The 26,824-nt window shown below is 37.4% G+C and overlaps 1 protein-coding gene across 1 annotated transcript in view; it reads left to right on the top strand.

The window, feature by feature from the left end:
- The window catches only part of piezo2b (piezo-type mechanosensitive ion channel component 2b), a 100,775-nt gene that overhangs the window by 58,479 nt on the left and 15,472 nt on the right, over window positions 1-26,824 (top strand). The window contains exons 19-39 of the mRNA XM_030752225.1: window positions 5,196-5,356; window positions 5,765-5,941; window positions 6,764-6,886; window positions 8,347-8,547; window positions 8,630-8,834; window positions 10,600-10,686; window positions 11,193-11,358; window positions 15,574-15,817; window positions 16,064-16,181; window positions 16,776-16,932; window positions 17,148-17,237; window positions 18,829-18,950; window positions 19,182-19,250; window positions 20,402-20,508; window positions 23,247-23,345; window positions 24,016-24,136; window positions 24,218-24,298; window positions 24,937-25,103; window positions 25,230-25,420; window positions 25,732-25,905; window positions 26,606-26,801. Coding sequence (XP_030608085.1) covers window positions 5,196-5,356; window positions 5,765-5,941; window positions 6,764-6,886; window positions 8,347-8,547; window positions 8,630-8,834; window positions 10,600-10,686; window positions 11,193-11,358; window positions 15,574-15,817; window positions 16,064-16,181; window positions 16,776-16,932; window positions 17,148-17,237; window positions 18,829-18,950; window positions 19,182-19,250; window positions 20,402-20,508; window positions 23,247-23,345; window positions 24,016-24,136; window positions 24,218-24,298; window positions 24,937-25,103; window positions 25,230-25,420; window positions 25,732-25,905; window positions 26,606-26,801 — 3,056 coding nt within the window. The remainder of the gene's footprint in view (window positions 1-5,195; window positions 5,357-5,764; window positions 5,942-6,763; window positions 6,887-8,346; window positions 8,548-8,629; window positions 8,835-10,599; window positions 10,687-11,192; window positions 11,359-15,573; window positions 15,818-16,063; window positions 16,182-16,775; window positions 16,933-17,147; window positions 17,238-18,828; window positions 18,951-19,181; window positions 19,251-20,401; window positions 20,509-23,246; window positions 23,346-24,015; window positions 24,137-24,217; window positions 24,299-24,936; window positions 25,104-25,229; window positions 25,421-25,731; window positions 25,906-26,605; window positions 26,802-26,824) is intronic.

Here is a 26,824-nt window from a genome sequence, read left to right as displayed (position 1 = left end):
TAGGCCTGAATATTTTTTGTTTGAGCTTCATTTTATCTACTTTCATTTAATCTAATCAAGCATAACATTCAACCACTAAAACATTTCCATCTGTTAAAGAATGCAAGTAAATAACTGCAATTTAGCATCTTAATTTAGGGCATATTACATTGGGTGGTGGTCTAATAAATTTGTGCACTGTGTAAATTCTCTGTGTGCTGTGCAGTCGTCACATACTGGATAAAATGTTTCTGTCTCAATTTAAGAAATGTGCTCTTTATTCCTACAGTAGATGACCTTGAAGGTTTACTTGGGTGTTGTGTCCCATCATTATTTCTTTCAGTTTCCCTCAGGCTGATATCCAAACAAAATTTAAGTTGATAATAACTTTCTAGACTGCTTGTCATATTTACACCTCATATCGGGCCTCATTCACAAACAGTGCATGTGCTTAAACTAAGGATACAAATGTTTTATGGACAACTCCACCTTAAAAAGCCTCTTGTGACCACTGCTCTATAAATAGAAATTTTCTTCCGGTAGGTGTGTGTGTGTGTGTGTGTGTGTGTGTGTGTGTGTGTGTGTGTGTGTGTGTGTGTGTGTGTGTGTGTGTGTTGTGTGTGTGTGAAAAATAGGAAAAAAACAAAATTAGAAAATGAAAAAGACAGAAGAAAACACTCATTACAAATAAAGTAAGCAAAATAAAAGCAGTAGTAGGTACAGTATGGTTCTAGATATAGTGCTTAACAAATTTATTAGACTGGCTGTCATAAAAACAAGAAAACACAAATATTTTAGAAATCTGTCAGAAACCTGTTTAAAACTAAAAGTTATATTGGCATTTACAAATATAATAACAAACTCAATTCACTTTTTTTTTTTTTTTTTTTACCCAAATTTGAGCCGACACACTGGACTTCCCTGAGAAGTCAGAAATTAATCAGCATAATATTCAACCACTGAAACTAAATTTTCTGACCAAAATGCAGTAAATAACTGTAGCTTTTCATCTTTTTCAAAAAGTAATCATGTTCTTTACTATGTTTTTCTGCTTTTTTGTTAAAAATGTGTGCGTACCATTCTGTCTGTAAACATGATAGCTCAAAAAGTTTTGTACGTGTGTAGGGTGGGTTAACAATCCATTCATATTTGGCTTACATCCATCAAGGTCTTCAAGGTCAACTTAATGATTTATTGGTCAAAAATGAACAAAAATCCTTATAACTTAGAAACTATGATTCTTACAACTGTGATGTGTATCGTCAACATATAGAAAGTATAAAGATTTAAAATATCATGTCACATTTGACCGCTGACTTCTTCTTTAAGGTCAAATAAGGTCAAACTTTCATAAAATGCCTTTTGTCTTTTAAAACTATCCTGAAAATTTTACTGCCTTTTTTTTTATACTGGCAACGTTTAGGAAATTATACAGGTATATGGGGATTCGAAATATCACATTATACTTTGCACCCAAATATCATTTCACATTTTTTTTTCCACTTTATTTTTATAATCATATTTTTATAATCAGTTAGAACAAACTTTTACAAATAAAACATCCATATACATATAACCATAGTCGGCAGTTGGGAGCAGCAGTCCAAGCCAAAGTCCATGTTCCTCTTTTCGTTTATTCAATCAAGATTGTCCTGGATTCTGGCTGCTGTTACACCCAAATTTCCCCTCTGTGGGACAATAAAGGCTGTTTCTTCTTCTTCTTCTTCTTCTTCTTCTTTGTCGCTGTTCCGTATAATGTCCATTTTGACCATTTCTTTTGGTGTTGGTCTTCTTGTAGCTTTAGGTGGTGTGTTATCTTTTCCATAAGTTGAATTTCTTCTATCGTCTATATCCACTGGTCCATAGTAGGGGGTGTCTTTTTCCCCATTTCCTTGTAATTGCCTTTTTACCACCTACTAGTAGTATTTTAACCAAATATCTGTCCCTTTTTTGTATACGTTCTTCAGGAAAATTACACAGGTATAGTGAGGTACAGGTCATAGGAACCTTGTAACCAAGTATTTTCAGGAGCGAATTACTTAACATCTTCCAAAATTGCGTTATTTTATCGCATTTCCAAAAGATGTGTGCCAGATCTGCCTCTAATTTTCCACAGTCTCACCAGCAGGGTATACTTTTGTTTAACTGTTTACTTTTTGGGTGAGATAAAAAAAATGTATTAGATTTTTCCAGGAGAATTCCCTCCTTGAATTTGTGGTTGTGGTATGGAACTTCCACATGTTTAGCCATTCTTCATCTGTGATTTTTATGTTAAAATCTGATTCCCATTTTAATTTTTATGTATTTGGTGGAGGATCTGTTTATGAGCAAGTTTTTATATAGCCTGGATATGACTCTAACTTTACTTTCTTTATGGACGTTTATTATTTGGATTATTTGGTATACTTCCCTGGATGGATCTGTCCTGATCTCTTTCTCCCTTATTTGTCCACTGTTTAAATCCGTTGTCATATTTAGGCGTATAAAATTACTGTCATTTGCTACCCATTTTAATAGGTTAGCATCCTTCTGGATCTTATATTCTCTTATAATGTGGAACCATTGTTTGAGCGTAAAGCTTGAAATAGGATCTATTTGGTTTTCTGCCTTTTTGTACATCATTTCACATTTGACCTCTGACCTCACTTTTACATTTCACATCTGCCTTTCTTTCAAGTTGGCCCCAAAATGTGTTAAAGCTTTAAAGAAAGTATCATCAAGAGAATGAGCTGCCTTGTTGGTTAGAAATATACTGTAGTATAATATTATATAATAAACTTATGCATGTCCAGTTATTTACATGTCAGTACCTATTATCCAGTACCTGCTGCTGCGTAAAGTTTGCGTGAATAAAGCAAACATCTGTCATGCTGCCCTTATGTGATTTTTACTGCACTACAAACTTCTTAAAGTATGTTTAAAAAGAACAAAGAAAACAAAATGAATACATACAAAATGCAATGCTGTTCCCTTAAAAGTAAATAGTCCCCAGACTGTGAGCTGCCTTGTTGGAAGTTTGCTCTGTTGGCGTGTGTATTGTTTCTTTACATGCATACATATATTTTCAGTGTTTTTCCTTTCCTTGTCTCTAATTCACCTTGTTGGTTTTTTTGTGCGATCCAGTCTCATGACATTTTACTTTCATTTTGTTACCTTGTGTGTCTCTTGTGTGTCTGTCTGTGTGTATTTATCATCCTGGAAGTACATGATTTGGGACAATCATGGAATTATTAAATAATGGATGCAAAAACCCCACAGATTCAAGTTTGGGTTAGGGTTATTCACATTACAATAACACAGTCCAGATCACTGGTTCTCAAACTTTTTCTGTCATTTCCTAATTCACAAGCTGACAAAAGCTTTCCTCCATTTGTGCTGTCAGAGGTGTGATCTAAATAATAATAAATCATAAGTTAAGCTCTTTATAAAGAATGATGTGGTGGCTATACAACATTAAATAGAGTTAATTCTTTTTAGAAAATACAAGCAAGCCAAAAATACAGCATTTAATGTTTTTATTTTAAATTTTAATTTATAATAATACAGATGATTTACTGATGCATTGTTTTGAATAATTCTAAAGTTGATGAAGTTTCATCCCTGCTGGACATCTCTACTCTCACCCTCATATGTCCACAGTTACATAGTTGATCCTTGTTCTTCCTTTGCTTCCTTCTTGTTCTTACGGTTTATTTTTTTCCACATTAACTTTAATGTCAAAACTACTTTTTGTGTCTGAGCTACAAGTCTCAGGAGACGCAACATTGCTGTCAAAGCCCCATTTTTCTTTTTTATGAAGCGAAACGGGACCTTAATAGCCTGCTGATTGCATATAGCTGTCACACACATACGCTTAGTGACAATAAAAAAAGAAACTGGCCAGTGCATGTGAGTCATTAATCACTAATTTAATGCTACGCCTGTAGTTTTTCAGTCTGCTCTCAAATTTGTTGTAGTCCGTAAAGGTCAAAGCTCTGTGCTGCTGCCCTGGTATCTGCTGCCTGCACTGACACTAGCCTGTCATTAATCATTGCTACAGAAGTTGTAAAAATTGGTTATACTGCAGGTTTCAGTAGATTTATCTTGAGTTTTGTGCTAAGACACTGCATGTAGATCAAGTACTCACTTTTACCCTCCTGCTAAGGCCAACTAAAGCTGCATTGCTAGCATATTTACAGAGGCAGTCTTGAATGAAAATTTTGTTTACATGCACAAAAAATAAAAGAGGTGATAAAACACACCGCTGCGGCCCTGCAGGACCTCTTACTTTATAATGAGTTGTGGGCTACACAAGCTGTATTCTCTCAAGAGTTTCTTATCCAAACAATGAGGCCTCTATTAAACCCTGAGATAATATGGATTTTGTAAAAGTATACACCCACTACCACATTGTGGCTGTAGTTTTTTTTTATATATATATATATATCCTTTATGGGAATATAAAACAAATTATTAAGTCCCGTTTCTCAGGTAACTAAAACAGCAGTTTGCAATTCGCTTGTTAATACATATTTTGAGCTCGTTCTCATTAAACTTCACATTTTGCATACTGGAAAAAATGATGTTAACAATCCTGTAACAGCTTCGGGATTTCTGTAAAACACATGTTTACTCCTGGGTTTGAAATGGTACACATTAAAACTTAGTTTGCTACCACAGAAGACAAAATAAACAAGAACTGGAATTGAATTTCTGGCATTTTTCCTTTAAAAGTTTATTCTGCTTCTGTAGACAGACTAATGAATTAATGGAGTAATTAAATATTTATAACAAGGCATCAGCGAGTAAAGGCAGCCTTTTCTGCCTTTACTGTTTTATTTTGATAAAATACATATCTATACAATCAAACATTCCTAACACAATTTAAGAATTTATATTATATATATTTTAATCTTACATGAATTTGTATGAGGGGTTAACTCTAAAACTGCAGTGGTTATGTAAATTCTAACAAATATGAAAGGAATACAAAGATGTAACAGTATATCTGGCTTTAATTTTGGAGCGAACTGTAGAAAATTACAAACATATGGAGCATCACCTAACATAGTCCTGCAGTATAAAGATTCATGCAATCTTCCAGCTTAAATTGGCAAACTTACTGATCCAAAAGGGAAGAAATAGGGATATTAGTTTATAAACACTTTCCATTTACACCTCTTCAGTCTTGTTGCTGTTCCGTTTAAATGTGTCTGGTTTTTGTCTCTTTTTCTTAGATCTTAAGAATAAATGGCACCTGGTGGTTGACCGGCTGACAGTGCTCTTCCTCAAGTTCCTGGAGTATTTCCACAAACTGCAGCTGTTCATTTGGTGGTTACTGGAGATCCATATTATCAAGATTGTGTCCTGCTACATTGTCCTGGTTTCTATCAGTGAGGTATGAAAGCAGGAGATGTGGCTTACTTTTGTGTCTGCAGCAAGAGGAAGTCAAACCTCACTGAAATTCATATTTCATTTAATTTGACTGGTCAGCTGGAAAGATCATTTAATAGAGTTTACAGTCATAGTAAAAAGAAAAAAGTACACCCTCTTTCAATTCTTTTCAATTTTGACTTAGTTTTTGATAAATAAGGACACAGTATAATGTGGCATGTACCCTCTTTACCCTCACAATATCATCGCCTTTTTCCTCTTTTCTTTTCAGAGGACAGTGCGAATGTCTTTTGAATCTTGTGATATGAAAAACGATTCATAGCAGTTGTTATTGGAGGACATGGAAAAGGGAGATGAGTGGAAAAAGGTGCTGTTTTCTTTGTCCTCATCCCCTGTATTGTCTCTTGTGCAGGTGTCTTTGTTCAACTATGTGTTCCTTGCATCCTGGGCTTTTGCACTGCCATACAGCCAGTACCGGCCCCTTGCCTCTAGTGTTTGCACTGTCTGGACGTGTGTCGTCACCGTATGTAAAATGTTTTACCAGCTGGACTTAATAGACCCCAGCAAGTACTCCAAGAACTGCACTGAGGTAAATATTAACAGCCAACCAAAGTTGTATAGAATACTGTTCTTTTGCATTGTCACTATTATCTTTAATCAAAGTCAGATTTTTCATGTACACTTTTTCTATATATTGATTTTTGTTGGCGTTTTGCAGGAAAACACTGCAATAAAATGTTTGCATTCCAAGAGAAACAAAAACCTTTACTGCTAGCTTTGATGACTTGAATTAAAGACAAGTGAAGTACTATGCTTATTTGAAGGTCCATATTTCCATATTTTTATTATTGGACTCTGCTAGTAAGGTTTTGCATGATTTACAGATCCTATAATCAACGTTTGTCTTATACTTTCCCTTAGTTGAGCCACATCCATTGTCTGAAATTAGTTATTTTAGATCCTCTGTCTTTGAGTTAATTATTGTCTGATTGGCTGGCCCTTAAAAACAGAAAATTTGGGACTTTTATGCTTACAACTGAAGCAATTTGTCTGAAATGGCCATATAAGGATATCTGCCCTCAATGACATCATATAGAGCTAAGAGTAGAAAAAAATAAACTAACATTTAGTCCAGCTTGAAGTCTGAAATTTTGGCTGGTAGGGATTACTTTGGCATACACTGACCAGATTATTTTAAACTTTGGCCATGTTTAATAAGAATGCCCACCACTGTAACAGTAGATCCTATACATATAAATATAAATTAATGAAAAATCATAATTCCTACTTCAAGCCTAGTCCTGGAAAAAGAGAAAAATGTAATAAAGATCCATGTAGAAAAAAGTCTTTCAATCTACAGCTAGCCTTAATCCATGTCTGGGAAACTGAGCCATTGTGTTTTTGTCCACAGCCAGGCATTAACGGAACAGATGAGAGTTTAAAATTGCCAGATTCTCTGCTGTATAACGGAACAGTGGATCCAGCCAACTGGGTGGGCCTCAGGAAGTCTGATGACCTGCTGGGCTACCTCAGGGTAAGACGTGGAAATGTTCGTCGCCTCAAACAATACAGCCAGGGTGTGAGTTGTGAAAAATTCGTGTGTGTGTGCGCGCGCACATGTGTGTGTGTGTGTGTTCAGAACTTAAACGTATAACTGCGGTGTTTACAAGAATATTGTAGTGTGTGTGTGTGTGTGTGTGTGTGTGTGTGTGTGTGTGTGTTCAGAACTTAAACGTATAACTGCTGTGTTTACAAGAATATTGTAGTGTGTGTGTGTTTTTTTTCAATGAAATTTTATGTGAGCAATAATCTCAATCTTATGTTTATTCCTGCAGAAATGATCCAGTGAACCATAAAAATACAAATGCTTTAATACGCCAGCTGTGCCATTTAACTTCAATATTTAATTTGAAATAATATCAAAATTCAATTCCACAAAATGCTGTCAGCTGAAAAAAGAATAAGTCTGAATAAATGTTCCACTACAATAGATGAGAAGAAGACAGACAATCTGTGTTGATGTTGGATTTTTTTCTGCTTTCCTGTGACACCCGTTTTATCCACACAAATCTCCGTACAGGGAAGAAGAATCCCTGTTCCATTTACTGAGATAAATAGCAAACTTTTGAAGTCTGAGAGTCAATAAATATATGAAAATTACTCAGCTTGACCGCAAGTTCTAATGTGTGAAAAATGCAGCAAGTGACAGTCAGCTTAGGGTTGATCTTTTCCTCTCTATCGACTCATCACAGCAGCTACACCATCAGGTGCAAAGCCAACAAGCCGAGCTCCTAACAGAGCCCTTCATAACAAGGGTATCTAACTACAGGATGTCACAGACAGTAGACCTTGTGCTTAACTGCAATTCAACAGTTTAAAATAAAAAGTTGTAGAACTCACCTTTGTAGGGATTTCTAATGTAGATGATCAGGTATATTTTTGACACTCCAGAGGAATTAGGATTAGTAGTTAAGAAGTATTAGTAGGAAGTAGGAATTAGTAGGAAGTAGGATTCTTTTGTGAGTGTTCTGTGAAATCTCACGCTCTGTCCTTTTAATCTCTCTTCTATTTAGCTGTAGTTTTCATACTGAAGCAGTGCTGCTTGGCAGCATAATGAAAAGTCAGACTGGAATGGGATTTGGATCATCCCTCTGTGCAGTTTCATCTGTATTGCCTCACAGCATGAGCACTAAAAGTGAATTTCTCATTCTATTGCTGTTTCAAGGTGCAGTATTGAAGTCAGCCACTGGGGATAAGCAGGGTCGTGTAGACCTAAGCAGGGGATGCAGGGAGTGACTGTCAGCCCCCAACACCCCCCTCTACAAATTGATGTGTCAATACTCCCTGACCGTTTCTCTGAAACCCCTCCCCATTTAATCTCGTTTCAAATACAAAAAAAAAAAAAAAAAAAATAGATTATGAAAAAAACTGTTTTTAAAACAAAAACTTTCAAATCTAAGTATTTTATGAATTTTCATCTGACCATCTGTGCAGAACAACTTCTGGATGCTGGCTCTCTTAGCACTGGAGGTAACCATCTACCGGCATCAGAAATACTTCAGACTGAGGAACAAACTGTCACCACCCGCTGCCAGGATTATCTTTCATGATATCACACGGCAGCACTTGGACATCAGCATCGTTTGCTTCATCAAATACTTCATCAACTATTTCTTTTACAAGTTTGGACTTGAGGTAGAGGGCATAATGAAGTAGAAATGCTTCAAATGTGTACCATGCATCATTGCTTCATGTATGTGCTCCTCTTGTGTTTTAGACATGCCTGCTGTTGGTGGTCAATGTCATAGGACAACGTATGGACTTCTACGCCATGCTTCATGCCTTTGCCTTAATAGCAGTCCTGTACAGACGTAGAAGGAAAGCCATCGCTGAGATTTGGCCCAAGTACTGCTGCTTCCTGGCATGCATGCTCACTGTTCAGTACTTCATCTGCATTGGGATCCCACCTGCAGCCTGTAAAGGTTGGTTTAATCAAATATGCCAGATTGCACTCACAATAACCAGACACTTGGTGAGTTAACTGCTGAGAATGCTTTCCTCATAGAAAGCATCCTCAAAACTGTGTTCTCCAAGATCGTTAAACTGGGCAGTGCAGTATCAGGCCTGTCTTTTCACCATATCACCACGGTAAAGTAGGCGAACAAAATCTTTTCATCCACCAGGAAGACAGTCAATTTTCCCACGCAGGTATGAATCCAGTGTGTCTGTCATTACATTATTCAAATTGTTTTCACTAATCCAAAGACACACATTAAAAGCACGTTGAGTTTATATATAATTAATTTAGTTTTAGAAATATATTTCCACTCAGTTCCATTTCACTTTTTCTTTGTTTGTATTCAGTAGTTAGTGTAGCAGTGGGATTTGGCAAGATCAGGTGTAGTAGTGCAGTGTGTTGAAAAGAATCACTTAGATATTAGTTACATGTTAGCTCAAGCAAATTTGTTTTCTTTGTGTACAGGCTGTGATCACCTGAGTTGAAATTCACTGCTCTTTGTGGATTTAGGGCTCCAGCTGAAATCAACAAGATCTAAGCAGATGTTACATGATGTATGTGGCTGATTTCCAAGCTCTTGACAGTATAACGCTAGTATAAAATGTATAATTTGGTGATTGAATCTAATCAGCATCTGACAAACCCTACCATTGATCACGAACACCACAGTCTGCTCTGCACCAGTCCAACAGAGTGCATTACCTTAAAATTCACCACAGTACTTCAAACTAACCAGTTTAGTCTGCACTAAAATGTAATAAACTACCTAGTATTTTCATGCAGTCTGTAAATACCACAATATTAGTATATTCTAATTTGCTTTACACATTTCATAATATGAAAAAAACAAAACTTCAGCAGCTCCCATATCAGTTTTTTTTTTTTTTTATTAAATAAATTCAGACATTACAAGTAAGCTTTAAATTTCCAGTTTATCGTATATTACTTGCTGAACAGTTCTTAATTTTGAAAATAATCTCTCATCTTTGTCTCCTCTCCTGTCCTGTCTGACATCTTCTCCATCTCTAAGAGATGAACATGTTTTTTTTTCTCTCTCTGTCTTACTGGGAAAACCAGGAGCTCTGTAGCTAGCAGACACACTGGGTGACAAACAACACAGAAACAGTTTGTGTGTTTGGTGATATTTGTTGAGCTGAATGAAAAGTTGCATTTGAAATTACTTTGCACTAAAAAAAAACGCTACTTCGTTTATGCTTGCTCGTCTTCAGTAGTGTTATCTAAATGCTGAAATCCTACGGCCACAACTTTATTGACATCTGCAGCATGAATGCATCACAGGGCTGAGAAGGAAAAAGGGATGTGTTGAGGGTGTAAGTGGACCATAAAATATCATTATTTTATTACTGTGCATGGGTCTCCATGCCATCAGCTGGAAGCAATTCTGGGCTGCAGCACATGAAAAATGAACTCACTCTACAGCATTATGCATTAACCTGCCTATCAGATTTAATTGCTCATTAAATGAAGGTGCTGGAATGCCTATAGTGTAGGTTCAAAGCCTGTTTATTATTGGTTCAGAGATAAACTGAGGCCTTTTTTCCACATAAATGATAAATAAAGCTGTTGTCTCCTTGTCTTCATGATCTGCTTTTTTTCTTTTTTCATTTGTTACCATGTCATGGCTCCATCCTTTAACAGCTCTTCAAAGTAAAACATGATATTTTTTATGATGTTCATACATTTGTCTGATGATTATGTTTCCTTTTCAGCTTATCCCTGGACGTCAAATCGCAATGTGGTCAAGTGGCTCTATATTCCAGATTTCCACAGCAGACCCAATCCTTCGTTCCTCATCTGTACGTTTTGTAGTTAAAGTGGAAGAATAAATAAAAATCCTCCTTTATAAGTTAGAAAAATGCACGTAAAGCTTCATGTGTGTTTCCAATTTAAAATAAAGGCTTCCTCTGAGCGTTAAGCTGGGATGAATTATATTAGTGGGTTATTGTTACTAATGCATTAGTTTGTCAGAATTATTCTATTATTACAATAATTTGTAGTTTTAACCCCAGTATGTAACTTTGTACTTAAAATTATGATAGTAACTAGTGAAAGTAACTAGTGAATAAAGCACTCAAACACATCTAGAGGATTACAAACGAATACAAATAAACTTTTGGCTTGCAGTGAACTAGAAGTATAAAGCAGTCTGACATGTAAGTAACTAATTTAAATTTGTGACTTGAGTACAATAAAGCAAATGCCCTCGCACAGGCAAAAAGAAACAATTGTGTTTTTATTATGACGTTTTAACAGTGGTTTCACCATTAGAAACACTCTCCTTACCATTCCTCTCCTCTTTCAGATGACTTCATGTTGCTGCTCTGCGCCTCCCTCCAGAGGCAGATCTTTGATGATGAGAACAAGGCAGCTGTCCGCCTCATGGCCGGTGACAATGTAGAGATCTGCAGAGACCTGGATGCGGCTTCTTTCAGTGTCCACAACCCTGTGCCTGACTTCATCCACTGCAGGTACAGCAGCTGCTACTCCCTGCTCTCTGAATTGCATATACTTACTTTTTACTTTCAGCACTACTATACATGCAGCTGAAGCAGAGGATTGTAGGTCAGATAGGCCAGAAAACATGCTGGCTTGCATACTACAAAATGCAACTGAATGCAGGAGAACATATTGGTATTGTTTTGATACTTTATTTAAGATGTATGTATTGGGACATTTCAATCATTTTCTGGAATATCAGTTGGTATGGCAGTACTGGTGCTGGAACATACTCCGTGATTCAAAGCTGTGCTCACTGCAGTGGCTGGCCTTGTGTATTTGTATTAGTTCTGCACAGATAAAGTTTATTACCATATGTAACATTTTAAATTATTTACAACTTTTGAAATAGATTTTACATTAGATTCTCTTGAAACAGTTTTCATCATTTTGGGACCATTGCTCAGCTCAGCCACCATTAACACAGAGGTCAACATACTGAAATGGAAAGGAAGTGAAGTAGCCAGTCTAATTGATGCTTAATGATGTTGTGTGTCTATATATGATGTTGGATACAAAACTGAAATGTGCTCCATACAAGTGAAGTTGTTAAAAGCTAAGTATATATATATTTGGAGATTTTCAAAAGTATTTTACAGTCAAATATTAGCTTCAGAAATTTATAACAGGATTTAACAATAAAGAAAAAAAACATTTTGATTGTTTTAGTGTCCCTAATTTTAATCTACCCAGGACTTTTTGTCTTTGTCTCTTACCTATTTGCCCTTCTGTATCTCTGTTGTGAGGTCAAAAAAGGAAAAATGCAAAAAAGCAATAAAGCTTAAATATCTCTGTTTCAGCAAGACACTAAATTTAAAGTGTTTGCAGTCCAGCATGTTGCATGTCTGCTTGCAGTTATATATGTGACTGTGTGTATGAATGAGTGATTAATTGCACATATTGTAAAATCACCTAAAAATTATTTTAGGTGATTCTGTGTCGCTGATTGTATGTTTGATTGTTTGACTGATTTATTGATTGATTGATTTATTTTGCTGTTGGCTGCAAAACAAATTGCCCTGCGGGGATAAGAAAGTAGATTGATTGATTGATTGATTTATAAATAGTGTTAAGTAAATAGTTTAATAGAACACTTACCTTCTAAATGACTCAGACCGTTAACACAAACTTTGAACTTTAAACACTAACAAACATTAATGTATCACTGCTGCAGTGTTTAACGAATTCACTAGACCAGCTGTCATAAAAACAAGGAAATACAAATATTTTAGAAATCTGTCAAAAACTTGTAAAACTAAAAATTGTTATTAATTAAGCAAATAAACTAAATTTGTGCTTTTACACTCAGATTTGAGCGGGCACAGAGCGGGTCTCAAATTAATCAAACATAATATTCAACCACTGAAACAAATTTTTCTGTTCAGGAATGCATGTAAATAACTAATTTGGCATCTTAATTAAAAAATAAATATGTGCTTTACTATTTTTAAAATTGTAAATCTGAAAATTAATGGATGACAATTATATTTAAGCATTAAAAACATAATTTTTTGTTTAAAGGAGCTTGCACATACTGATGGATTATCCGTTACAGAAACATAAAAAATTATTTTGTTAATTCCTGTTAATTTAGGGCAGCTCTGACATAAACCTTACACCGGGTGGTGGTCTAATGTATTTGTTAATTTGTTGCACTGCATGTTTGAAGTTTTACTTTTATTTCTTTTATGTGTTCTCAGTATTTTTCCTTCCCTTGTCTCTGATTCTCTTTGCCTCTTTTCTGTGTGATCCAGTATCATGACATTTTACAGTTGTTTACAGTAGCTGCTGTTGTTGTTTGTTTGTTTCATTTTGTTACCTTGTGTGTCTTTTTCTATGTATTCATCATCCTGAAAGTACCCCCCAATTTTGTTTTATGGATCAGCAACAAGAACAAAGAAGGAGCCACGCTGAACTTTAAATTAAGACATTAAAAACATTTTCATTCATATTAATTTCGATTCATATTTTCCAAGTGGTTTGAGAACCACTGCCACAGAGGTTTAAAATCAAAGCAGATCTAGAGAGGCAGACTAGTAACAAGTCGTTGCAAATTGTAAGAAATTGTTGTCTTACCTATCAGGTAAATTTGGATTTCAAAAATTAATATGGAATAACAAACAGACACTGTTGTGCCACTGACTGAAACCCTTTCTGCACGCCCCCTTTCCTCTATTTGTGTTGTCAGAGGTGTGCTCTGAAAAAAAAAATGCCGTTGTGTTTGGCTGCTAGATCTTAAGTGGGGTGGTGCTGAATAAGAACTACTCATTCAGCAAATGCCTTATCCTAGAAGAATAAGGTATAAAAAATGACAGCTGACAATAGCTCATATTAGTGGGGGATGTTATTGAATACCTGCAGTATACATAATTTTAAAATTTGCCTGATCTAGATACTGACTTTGCACATAAAGAGTGAACAGAGGATCTTGAGGGAAAGAGGGCGCGAGTTTAAAAAGACAGCAAGAGTATCCTGACCTGTCCACACTCATTGATTATGTGCTCTTCAGATTCCACTGTTTTGGTGTGCAAAGTGGACAAGTCTTTTATTAACGCACTCTGTGTCCATCAACAAGCACTAGTAGTGCAAGAGAGAGCGCTGTACAGCCCGTCTGTCCACGCCACAGCAGCTCTGCACTTATTCCATCGTTTCCCTCCAGGATCGAATTACGGATACGGGGTGGGGGTGGAGAAATCCATAATCCACAAAAACACTCTGTCCGTCACTCCCCGACTCAGACGCTTTTTCCTTGTACTCTAACTCAATAAATAGCTTTTAAGTATGGAAAAGGTATTTTCTCCCCCTGATGAAGAAGGACACTCACTCAGCTGTTCCGGCCCTTCAATGCATTGTCCTGTCCAAACCCACTTCATCAGAGCTGCTTTCTAAAGAGTTGAAGCTGTCCCATGTTTATGAAATTAATGCACACTGCATCTCATGTTTCCACTCTACACATCATATCGACAGCCTCTCACATGGAGCCATACACATGCTCTTAACATGCTAAAGACACACAAAACAAGCAGCTGTACCTGTGCTGAGCAACAGGATCAGGTTACAGCTCTTATTCGTATTTACGATCAGATTCTAAGTGACACTAAGTGATACGCTAATTGTGACTGATGAACAGATCATTCACTTTTGATTTTTGCTATATGCTAAACATGTCCCCTCACCTGTATTAGCAGCTAGCTGGGGTTCATGGTGTCCTCTTTCAGCTTCATGGGATTAAAATCATGCTCATTAACTATAACCATGTCCTACATTATTATTCCTATTGCTATATATTGGTAGCAGTAGACCTCATGTAAATATACATCTGATGCTCTTGACTTATTTAAGAATTAAAGTTCTCAAAGAAGTCCACATAAGGATAGAAGAACACAAGTTGATATTATGAGAGATGGTTGAAATTTGTTAAAAAAACAACAACAAAAAAAAAAACTACTTGTTGAACATAGACTTATAATCATTTTGTCAATTTAATTGAATTGCTCAACAAAAAGGAGAAAAGCGGAAGGAGAGAGGAAAAACAAATTTTTACCGATAAGTTGAAATTAAAAGTCCCTGGATCTTTAAAAATATCTGTAACTAAATTGGTTTGTGATATTTTCTTAAGAACATCAAGATTATGTCTACCAGCGTTTCTAATGGTTCAGTATCTCTTGGATCCATGAGTTTTGAGAACTTACGCTGGTAAAGACTTCTGAAAATTCATAGGTCCAAATCCAGATCCAGATAAACTCCAGATGTTAAGCACAAACCTAAGCAGTGCTGCCATGTTCTTTTTAAAGGGAAGTGGCTTTATCCTGGAAAGCCTTCCTATAGATGAACCTTTACATTTAACATGTTGACCTGTACAGTCTGAGATGTAGCTCTTAAATAATGACACTGTAATATGTCTTGTGTTGCTTTTCATCTGAGGTTGCCTTTGCCTAATTTTAGAACCTGACAGGGATCCGATGCTTTTTGACTATGTCCTGATACATAAAACCTGGGTATGAAAGGGGGTGTACTTTCTTTTTCAATTCTGACTGTTCCTGCACATGTGGGGCTGCCACTGTACTAGTTTGCGATATTGCCTGTTCAAACTTTTGCAACATTTTATTTAAATTTGGATTCTTACCCTCACAAATACCACACACTTGTTTCTGTTTCCATTCACACACAGCTTTCTGTATCTCTAGATCCTACTTGGACATGTTAAAGGTCGTCATGTTCAGCTACCTGTTCTGGTTTGTGCTCACTATTATCTTCATCACTGGAACCACACGTATCAGCATCTTCTGTATGGGTTACCTGGTGGCCTGCTTCTACTTCCTGCTCTTTGGTGGAGACCTGTTGCTGAAACCAATCAAAAAGATCTTGCACTACTGGGACTTCCTGATTGCCTACAACATCTTTGTTATTACTATGAAAAATATTTTGTCTGTAAGTAATCTATGACAAATTATATATATATAACCCGCAAGCTCCCAGGCCTCTGGTAGAAGACCCAAGCTTGGAGGGCAAAAAAGATATATATATATAATATCTGCATAAATATGTTCAAAGGAATACTATGATGTGATTTATGGTACAGAATTTACATAGCAATATATATATGAAATTTTAACTCATATGTTAAAAGTTAAAATGCAATATTTATAGTATGTAATGAAGCAACACTGTTTGTAGATCCTGGCTTGTGGCTACATCGAGGATCTGCTGAAGAACAACTGCTGGTTAATCCAGTTGTTCAGTCTGGCGTGCACCATCAAGGGCTACAACATAGACACAAGCCAAAAGGGTGTAGGTGAGTGGACTCAAAATTCAACTTTGATTATTAAAATATAGTTTTACATTTCATGTACAACATGGAGAAATATTCCTATCAGTGTTGGTTTATAATAAACAAATAAATAGATAAATGGATAAATAAATTCCTATTTTGGGGGCAGCACGGTGGCGTGGTGGTTAGCACTGTTGCCTCACAGCACGGTCTGGGTTTGAATCCACCTTTCTGTGTGGAGTTTGCATGTTCTCCCCGTGTCTGCATGGGTTTTCTCCTGGTTCTCCGGTTTCTCCCACAGTCCAAGACATGCACTTACTGAGGTTAGGTTAATTGGTGATTCTAAATTGCCCACAGGTGTGAATGTGAGTGTGAATGGGTGTCTGTCTCTCTGTGTTAGCCCTGTGACAGGCTGGTGACCTGTACCTGCCTTTTGTTCTATGATAGCTGGGATAGACTCCAGCCCCCCTGAATTCAGTCAGATTTTACTAACTGAGAATGCTGAGCATATCATTGTATTGTGTCAACTGGAAATTTATTGTGAAGATGTTAATTAATTAAATGTCTTTGGAATAAATCCTAAAGAAAAAAAATGGCTGTCTTGTCTGTGAATTCCAGTTGCTAAAAATTTTTGTGACCCGCCCAGCAATGAGGCTGGCATCATCTGGGACAGTATCTGCTTTGCTTTCCTGCTGTTGCAGAGACGAGTCTTCATGAGTTACTACTTTCTCCATGTGGTGGCAGATATCAGAGCATCACAGATTCTCGCATCCAGGTATTTAACGGAGACAGTTGCATGGAGACATTTTAAAAAAAAGGTTACAGATTTGATCCTGGACTCATTTTATTCAAGACCAGTGCACTTGCATATTGAAACTCCTTGGCAAACATATGCTTTTTAAGAGGTCACATTTTTTTACAGGTACACATTTTGTTTGGTACAGGTGTACCAAACAAAATGTTTTACTAATGTCTCTTTGTGTGTTTCAGAGGTGCAGAACTTTTCCAGGCAACTATAGTGAAGGCAGTGAGAGCCAGACTGGAAGAGGAGCGCAAATCAGTGGAGCAGCTGAAGAGACAGTGAGACCCTAAACATTTAACCTTCATATGATGAAATGATGTGTTTGTGATGTTACTGTCATGTGTCCCAACATTGGATTTAAAAATTATTACTTTTTGAATAAACTGTTCTCCAGTTATGTGCAAGGAGAACCCAAAAATATATGAAGGATTTTTATTGATCATGAAATTAAAAATCTACGCTTTGTAATATACTTTCAATTTTCAGGATGATTTTTTTTTTCAAGCTGCCCGGTAATTGCTATGATTGGCTGCTTTTCTTTCATGCTAAACTAATAGGTGTTATCTGATATTTATCAAATATCAAAAAACAAAAATATGTTTGTTTAAATCTTTCTCATTGCTGACTCTCTTCATCGCAGCACTTGGGTGCAAGTATATGCTGGTCACTTTATTAGGTACACCTTTTCGTTAACAGTAACTCAAATAATTATAAATAATACAAATAATTACGAATAAGGTATGCTGAAAAAAACATGTCCATATGCACAACATGTCAAACCTTGAAGCAATTGGACTCGCATCTCAATTTCTGCTGCAACATTCACGTATCAGGGTCAGAATTTGGCGTAAACGTGAAAGTATGGATCCATCTTGCTTTGTATCCATATTTCAGTATTTCAGGCTGGTGGTGATGGTGTAATGGTTGTGGTGGATATTTTCTTGGCATATTTTGGGCCCCTTAGTACCAACTGAGCATCGTTGAAATGCCACAGCCTGCCTGAATATTGTTGCGGACCATGCCCATCCCTTTGTGACCACGGTGTATGCATCATCCTGGCCACTTTCAAGAGGATAACACACTATGTCATAAAGCTCACGTCAGCTCAAAATGGCTTCCACAGTCACCAGATCTCAATCCAGTAGAGCACCTTTGGGGTGTGGTGAAATGCGAGATTCATGGATGTGCAGCCAACAAATCTGCAGCAGCTGTGTGATGCTGTCACGTCAGCATGGACCAAAATCTGAGGAATATTTCCAGCACCTTGTTGAATCTGACATGAAAAATTAAGGCAGTTCTGAAGACATGAGGGAGTCCAGCCCAGTACTAGAAAGATGTAACTAATAAAGTGCCCGGTGAATGATGGTAATGGAGGAACATGTCTCCCAGTGCAACACAGTGGGTTTTAATTCTTTTTTAGATGAGAATAAAATTTAGTTGAGACACAGGCTGTGCCATCACTTCATGTTGCGTTTATTGACAATACAGAAATCAAAAATCACTGAAAATGTCATGTTAAATCATGTCCATTTCATGATTTTGAGTATATTTGATTAGGCTCAGCCTAAGCCTGATTTAGCTGCAATTAGGTAAACATGATCCAGAAAAGCTTGATTTATCCTGGATTACTCTTGTTTCCTGGAAACCTGCTCTACTTCATAAAGCCAAAGTATTTCCACCATTTATAGTAACTCAGGAGTTACTCACAAGCTCTGATGATATCCACTCGCCCTCTCCAATGAGCACTCCACTGTTATGTAACATACAGTAATTTCCACATGAAGCCTGGATATGTTTATGGTCAGTCTGTTACACTGTTCCTCTGTGTCAATACTTCGTGTCTCCTCACCATCTCTTTGATCTAATCAGGATGGAGCGCATTAAGGTGAGGCAGCAAAAGTTTAAGCGGGGCAAGGAGAAGATGCTGAGCCTGGCGCAACAGTCTGGAGAAGGACAGACAATAGTCCAGCCTGAGGAGGATGATGATGATGGTATGACAAAGCCTGCCAGGTGTAGAATAACTAGGATTTCTAGTATTGCTCAAGGAAGCTGGGCATGAGTGTAATTCATGCTAGATAATAAGAAGAACAGAATTTCTATAAGTGTCATTTCTATTAGCAATGGCGCTAAATAAATACCTTCACATAGTAGATTTATGTCTTGAAGTTTACAGAACTGAATTTCTTATGAAATGTTGCATTGATGTATTTGTGAAATTTTAGGAGCACAGCCAACGAAAGCCAAGACCAAAAAAAAGCAGTGGTGGAGGCCGTGGGTTGACCATGCTTCCAGTAGGTTGACCCCCCCCAAACCCCTTTTTTCTCTTCCTCCACTCTGATTGGCCCTTGTGTCCTTGACCAGAACGCTGAGGATTCCCATACTGCCCATGGGCTCTGAAGGCACCATCATATAGTAACCCCTCCAGACTTTAATCTTTTTCTGTCTCTATTTAGGGGTCCTTGTTACCTGTAGCTCCTGCTTAACTTTACACAGCACGTGTGGAGAGGCTCCTAAGTTTTAAGGCGAGCGACAGAACAGCATGAGTGCAGAACAGGGTTGCCTTAAATAGAAGCGATGAAAAAAGAGAAAATGACTAACGGCTGGAGGTTTTGTACTTGATGTTGTTTAAAACATAAACTTCATCACTGGTCTCACCTAAAGAGCCTACAGTAGAGAATCACTCTATTGCAAAATATTTTCAAGCAAAGACATGAAGCTGACTTGCCTTTGTTCTCAGCACTGGGATAAAGGGTGAAGGTTAAGTTCATTCTTTGCCTGCAGACATGATCACCAAACAGGCATTACCTGGGAGAAAATAGAACAGCAATCAGACCAGTGCTCAAATATGTCAAATAATGGCCTTTACAGTCAGTTTGTGGTAAATAAAAAAAAAAAGTACCAGCATTTTCCTCAGTCAATACAGCGGTTGCCTGTTTGTCTTGAACTCATGTCTCATATCATACTCCACCCCCACATGACATTTTAAAATTATTTCTCCATTTTATCTCTTTGTCATTTGATGTTTCATCTCCATTTCCCAGCATCCTCCCTCAACTCCTGCCCACTGCGGTTCTGTTCAAGGACATAAGTCAGCCTTGTCTATCCCATTGCTTCTAACACTTAAGTACTGTAGACTGGAGTCACTCCAGGGCGACTGAAATATGAGAATAACGGACATTCTTCATTGTGTTTTCTGCTCATAGTTACATTAATTTTACTAACATGTAGTTTCACCTTCTTGAAAGTGTGTCTATATCATGACCAGCCATAGATAAATATAAATGTTTGATACTCAGTGAGATATGTAGAATTTAATGTGTTTGTATTTCTTCCTTACAGCAAGAGAATCATCTGTTCTTTTTTTTTTTTTTTATAAAAGCAATAAATTACTTACAGTCTATGTTTGACTGAATGTAACAGTGCTTTACGCTATGCTCCTCAGTGGTTAGAAGTGGAGACTACTACTTATTTGAAACTGACAGCGAAGAAGAAGCAGAGGAGGAAGAAGAGAAAAAAGATGAAGATCCACCAAAGAAGTCAGCATTTCAGGTGGCTAAATTTTGGTTTCAGTGGGAAATAATGTGTTACTCCCAGAGAGAGTCTGAGGAGAAGAATATGGTTATGTATTTATTTTGTAAATAATAGTTTTAATGAGCTGCTCTGAGCTAGTCTTTTTCAGTAGAACCCATAAACTGGATGCAAAAGGTGGGCCTAGCCTTGGGTATAAAAAGCAAAGCGAATACATAATGTAGGTCACATTATGTCAAGTGGTCAGCAGGGGGCAGCTCCTCTCATTGTAACAAAAGGATGTCTGATTGTACGGAAGTCTATGGGGAAACGACCCAATTTCTCACTTGATTTATGGACTCTGTAACACTTTCCTAAATAGTTTATGGTCTCAGTCACTAGTTTCAACTCTTACTGAATACAATGTGGTGCTCTTTTTTTAAGTTATGCCCCCCTTAAGTATAAAATAGGTGGTAAAGCAGGGTATGCTTTGTGATTGATAACTTGCTACCATATGAGTTTGCATGTTCCTCCATTTCTCAGTCACTTAAAAAAAAAAAAAAAAACAGTACAGCAGCAGCCAAAATACACAAGTCAGGGGGTCCAAACCAGTGAGTGATGTCACAGTCATTTTATGTCATATTATGTTTATAGTAGAAGTGAAAAAGCAAAACACAAAGGTGCTATTCTGGAAAGAGTGAATACATTGAGGGATAGTCCCTTACTATGCAGTACTGTGTACCTCTTTTTGTAAGTGAGCAGATGTTTAGTTTGTTTTTCTACTGAGTTCTCACATCCACAGGTAGACATAACACTTCATAACACTTCACTTGTGTGTACAATATAAGCATAGTGGAGGACTTTATATCATCATGTTGTAACCACAACTATAGCCTGTTTCTCTGACCTCTTCCTCAACTCATCTCTATAACCCTCCCACTACCTCAAACACAACCACTGATGAATGAAAATGAAACAATAGAAGAAAATGTAGATATCACCCATAAAAAGTATAACAGCATTTTGTTAGGGTGAGAGTTTTACTCATAGAGTACTCTTCATTCTTCTTTTCCAGGGTTAAATATAGAATTTGGGATGTACGGTACTGTGCAAAAGTCTCAAACCACCCCTATTTCGTCATATTTTGTTTCCAAAGAGCCAGACTTTCTTGTAATTTTTTTAAGTGGTCTTTAGCAATAGTTCTCCATGCCTTCTGAAGCTGTCCCAAAGGTTTACTTTGGACATTGGCTGCTTTTTCACTAGTCCTTTTACCTGACCATTCTTTGAGGAATGCTTTTTTTGTTTGTTAAGCCACTTAACACTGACCTACAAATCATTCAAGTATAAAAAGGCGCCTAAATCAGGGGATGAATGTTGTGACTACACATAAGAGTTTAGCAAAGAACCCATTTTATGTTTAAGCACTTTGCTACTACCAGCTTGTTCCAAAAAACACAGTTTGACAGGCATAAAATAGTATTTTTGCACCAACAAGGTGATTCCCAAAGAGATGTTAGCTGAAAGTGGTGTCTCTCGGCATGGTGTGCAGTGTGTCCTTAAACATTTGGAGTAAACTGGCTGGATGGAAGACAAAAGAAGTGACAGGCCTAAAAACACTATCTACAGCAGATGAACAGTATCCGAAAGTCATGTTCTTAAGAAACGGGGAAAATCCAGCAAAGACCTGACACAGGACCTGAGAGTTTCATCTTGCCCTTCGTCTACTGTTGATCATCTACTGTTGATCCATCTGCTGTTCACTGAAGCCTCATCAGAAATGGTCTCAGTGGAAGAGTGGCTGCCAAGAAGTCATTCTTAAGGAAGGGAAGCAGGGAGAAAAGGCTGAGGTATGCCACATTACACAAGAACTGGACTGAAAATCAGTGGCAACAGGTCTTGTGGAATGATGTATGCAAATTTGAAAATTTTGCTTCAAATAGCCATTAATACGTCCAGAGGAGGTCAGGCGAGAGGTAAAGCAGTGAGTGTCTGCAGCTACCTGTAAAACATGGTCAAGGCTATGTCATGGCTTGGGGCTGCATTTCAGCCAGTGGTGTTGGGGATCTGATGAAATTATGAACACAGACAAGTACCATCAGATTTTGATCCACCGTGCAGTACCATCTGGAAAGCATCTGATTGGCAGTGGCTCCATTTTTCAGCAGGACATTGATCCCAGACACACTGCCAATGCAGTAAAAGCATACCTGGATAGAAAACCACACAATGGAATACTATCAGTCATGGATTGGCCTCAGAGCCCATAGCTCATTATTACTGAAGCAGTCTTGACAGAGAATGGATCAAAAGGCAGCCTAACATCCATAGAACAGCTTTGAATCTCCTTCAAAGAGAACTGTTCCTGAAGCTTAGTCAGGCTGCGTTGAAGAATAAACATGGCCATACCAAATATTGACTTTCAAGCTCATTAGAATAGCGCAAACTCTGTTTCTACCTTATTGGAGATACTGTATTTACATGTATATTTGCACATTTCTGCACCTATTTCCCATTTTCCTAGAAAATATAAAGATTGGGGGGGGCGTTCAAGACTTTTGCACAGTACTGTATGTGAATTGTGATATTGCTGCTTTTCCATATATTTTTTTTTAATGAAACATTAACTTTCTTGGCATGGGCATAAACCTTTCAATAAACACATATTTTTGCTTTGAAATCCTCTTTTGCTCACTGCCTCCTAACACAATTAACCTCTGTTGTTTCTAACACTATCAAGTTGTTTTCTACTAACCCTCTCTCACTCTGTTCCCTCTCTTCAGAGAGCTATTGGGAAGTTTGTCTCCGCTGTTCTGGCTTTACCCAAGTCTATCATTAAGCTGCCTAAAACTGTGCTGCAGTATGTAGTGAAGACAGGCAAGGTACTCACCCCCATCTAGCACAGCTGGCTCTCTGTGTGAACATCTGCCAGCTCAAATAACAACTAACACCACAGAGAACTGCCTTTCCACTTCATGTTTGGTGAACATTTTGTAAATTAATAGAGGTGTTTATTCATGCAGTCCCAAAACACTAAACTGACATAAATCAGCAAATTCCACCTGGAATGGGAATGCTTTTGTAAAATGTATTGTTATTGTCTGACTGATTGGTGTTTTGCATGTGTGTTTTGACAGTTTTGTGTGTTCTGCTGCTCTGAGGAATGATCACATACGTAACATACAACATAGTATTTAGCATTTGATTTTTGGGCCCTATTCCTGGTACAGGATATTTTTGTGTTAAATAGGCAACACAGGCTGTCCCACAAGTTTTGGAAATCAAATTGCAGAGTTTAAAAACATGCTTGGAAAAATAACCCCATAATTTTTTCCAATTATTGTTTGTAAAGATTTGGTTTAAGTTAAGGTGATGATGCACTCGCACTTGTGTGAAAGTTGGACAAAAGATATGCAAGGATATGCTGCACAAACATGAAATTCAGCATGCTAATATAATAAACGGATTTGGATGTCATTTATTAAATCAAGTTTTCCTCTGTTTTCACAAGCACCTTTTATTAAAACTTGACTGCTGCCCTCGTTTCTCCAGTTTGTGTACCAAACCTGGATCACAGACCCCAAAGCTGCTCTCAGGGCGCGGAGCAAAGCAAAACGCAAATTTTGGAAGAAATACACCAAAGGAGTAAGGCACAGGAAAAGCAAGAAAGATGGTAAGTCAATTCTAGACATAAAAAAAAACTGACATAAAACAGACTGTGAATTTATAGTGAGATTTCTGTACTGTACATCAGCAGGTCACGTGACTATCGAGCTCGGGGAGCTGTCTGATGGGCAAGAAAAAGAAGATGAGAACAAGAAATCTGGTGGTCCAGGTTGGTTTCTCCTTAAGAAAGCTGTTTTATGACAGTTTGTTTATTTTGTTATTTTACAACTCTTCAATATACAGCGGCCAAATTCTCCATCCTGAGAAAAACTGATGTTGATTTTGACACTCTTTTCCCTGTAGATCTCATAATAGTTATGAGATTGCTGGGTCATTCCATAAAAAACCAAGCTTGGGCCAGATTTTCTGATGCTTTGCTCCAGCACAAACTGGGTTTTGGTGTAAAAAGAAAAAAAAAAATTACTTTATTTACAAAGAGAACGCAGTGACAAGATTGCATGGAAGAAGTGGGATCTCCAAGATTTTTGTAAACCTAACCACACCTATGAGTCCTATTTGGGGAAAAAAGTTCCAGTTCTGAAAAAAGTTCAACCATAACTTCAGGATCAGCAGATTTTGTTTTTTTTTTTGTTTTTTTTCACTGAATTTTACGTGAAAATACCATAATGTGAAATCAGTTGTGCGTTATGTCAAGGAATTGATGCAAAAAATGAGTGGTGCTGCCATTCAGAGATACTAAATAGTAAATTATTTAATGACAAAGTTTATTTAAGTATTAGTTTTTTAATTAGTTATTAAATGTATTAATATACTTTAATACATTTTCTGGTGTATGCCCTTCCTCAGACAACATCATCAAGCGAGTGTTCAACATCATAAAGGTCACTTGGATGCTCTTCAAGACGACCGTAAAAAGTTTCACTAAATGGATGAATGAAATGTGCAGAGAGTACATTGACATCTCCACTGTGCTGCGTTTAGAGCGCTGTATGTTGACACGAGAGGTCAAGAAGGTATGCAACTGTCTGCACCGATTTTAAAAACGTAGAAGCAGAATTAGTTAAAATGCGCTTCGAGTGAAACATTTAGAAGCTCGTTCAGTGGCACACATGTGAGCAAAATTCTTCTCCTCCTACCAGGGCAACGTGCCATCCAGAGAGAGCATCCACGTTTACTACCACAAAGCCATGAGGCTTAACATGTCCAGACAGGCAAGCCTGGATGTGCTGAGTGATGAGTCAGTCTCGGGCTCCACCAGAGTACGCAGGAGGCGAGAAGACTACCGGATGGAGAGCCAGGATTCCACAGCCTCCAGAGAGAGCATGTCCAGGTATGGATCAGCAGTGCAATATGGAGGCTAAATGAGTCCCTATCATGAAATGTTTCAGTGGAAACTTGTATACATTTAACACTTAAATGCTTTCTACTTATCAAAGTTTTCTCTCAGTGGCTCCCATGAACACATGATCATCACACCGAGCCATTTCATCCAAATTCTTTACCGTATTTTTGGTTTTATCGACGTATGATCTGGATATGTGCTTTTTGTTTTATATCATCTATTTTGTGTAACATAACATAGATTCCAATTCATCCTTCTTACCAATGATCATCCCATCTGTCACTCTCACAACCTATCAGTGGCTGCACTGATGCCACCACACTGTTTTCTCGCCAATCCACCTTGGAAGACATGGATGCAATGCCAGAGTGCATTCCCAAAACCAGTGAGCGTGCCAGGCCCAAACTTAAAAGATCGCCCAGGCTGGATATGTCCAGCTCATCAATGGACAGTGGCAGCAGCTTCATATCCAGGTGCTGGGCCTTTGCATGCACATACCTGATTCACTCACGCAAAAAATATCACTGCATCCCTTCAGGCTTTCTTGTGTTTTGCACTGATTTTTAACTTCAGTTGAATCACTGCATGGCTTTTATGTCACACCTCTGTGTATTTCATTCTGTCACAAACCCATTTTTTCTTTTTGAAATACAAAATTTTGCTCAGTAACAGTACAATAAGAAATGGTTTTGTAAATTCTGACCTGCTTCTTTTAAACACCTGCCTCTGTCTTAACGCTTTGGTTGGAATAAACAATAATTTTACTTTGACAGGGAGAGTTTCTTTCTGATGCTTTCTCAGCAAACAGTTTGCTATATGTTGTTTGCTGACATGGTGACATGTTTGAAAAACAGTTCAAAATGACAGTGTACTTGATTTCTTTCGTGGACATGAGATTTCTGCTGTATTATTCTTTTGGCAGTTACAAAAAAACCAAAACAAAATATTGGTTGAATCCTGTTGCATCTTAGTCTTTTTTGCTAACCAATTATTAATGTTGACATTATGTCATGAGCTAATTCGTCATAAAAATGTATCAGTGTATCTACACACTTGCTTTTTTAATGCCAATTTTTTAAAATTTATTTCATATAAACTGGGAACCCAAATAAATATTTAGAAAGAGTAAATAAGTAGATATCTCTGACGCAGTCTCTGTTTTTTCCCCCACAGCGAGCCAACCCAGTGTGTCATGATTTATTCCAGACAGGGAACTGCTGACACCATAGAAGAAGTGGAGGATGAGCAGGATCAAGGGGAAGACAAGCAGCAGGTTCCCTGGGAATCTCAACAGTTTCATGAGATTCAGGAGAGTGAGGGTGTGGCATGGAGTGATGGAGAGCCCAGAGAGAAAGAAAAAAAAGAAGAGGTGGAGGTGGAGGTGGAGGCAGA

The sequence above is a fragment of the Archocentrus centrarchus genome, chromosome 17, assembly GCF_007364275.1.
Source record: "Archocentrus centrarchus isolate MPI-CPG fArcCen1 chromosome 17, fArcCen1, whole genome shotgun sequence".
Taxonomy (NCBI): domain Eukaryota; kingdom Metazoa; phylum Chordata; class Actinopteri; order Cichliformes; family Cichlidae; genus Archocentrus; species Archocentrus centrarchus.
Note: the sequence above shows the minus strand (reverse complement) of the source record. Positions and strands in the feature narration are given on the sequence as shown.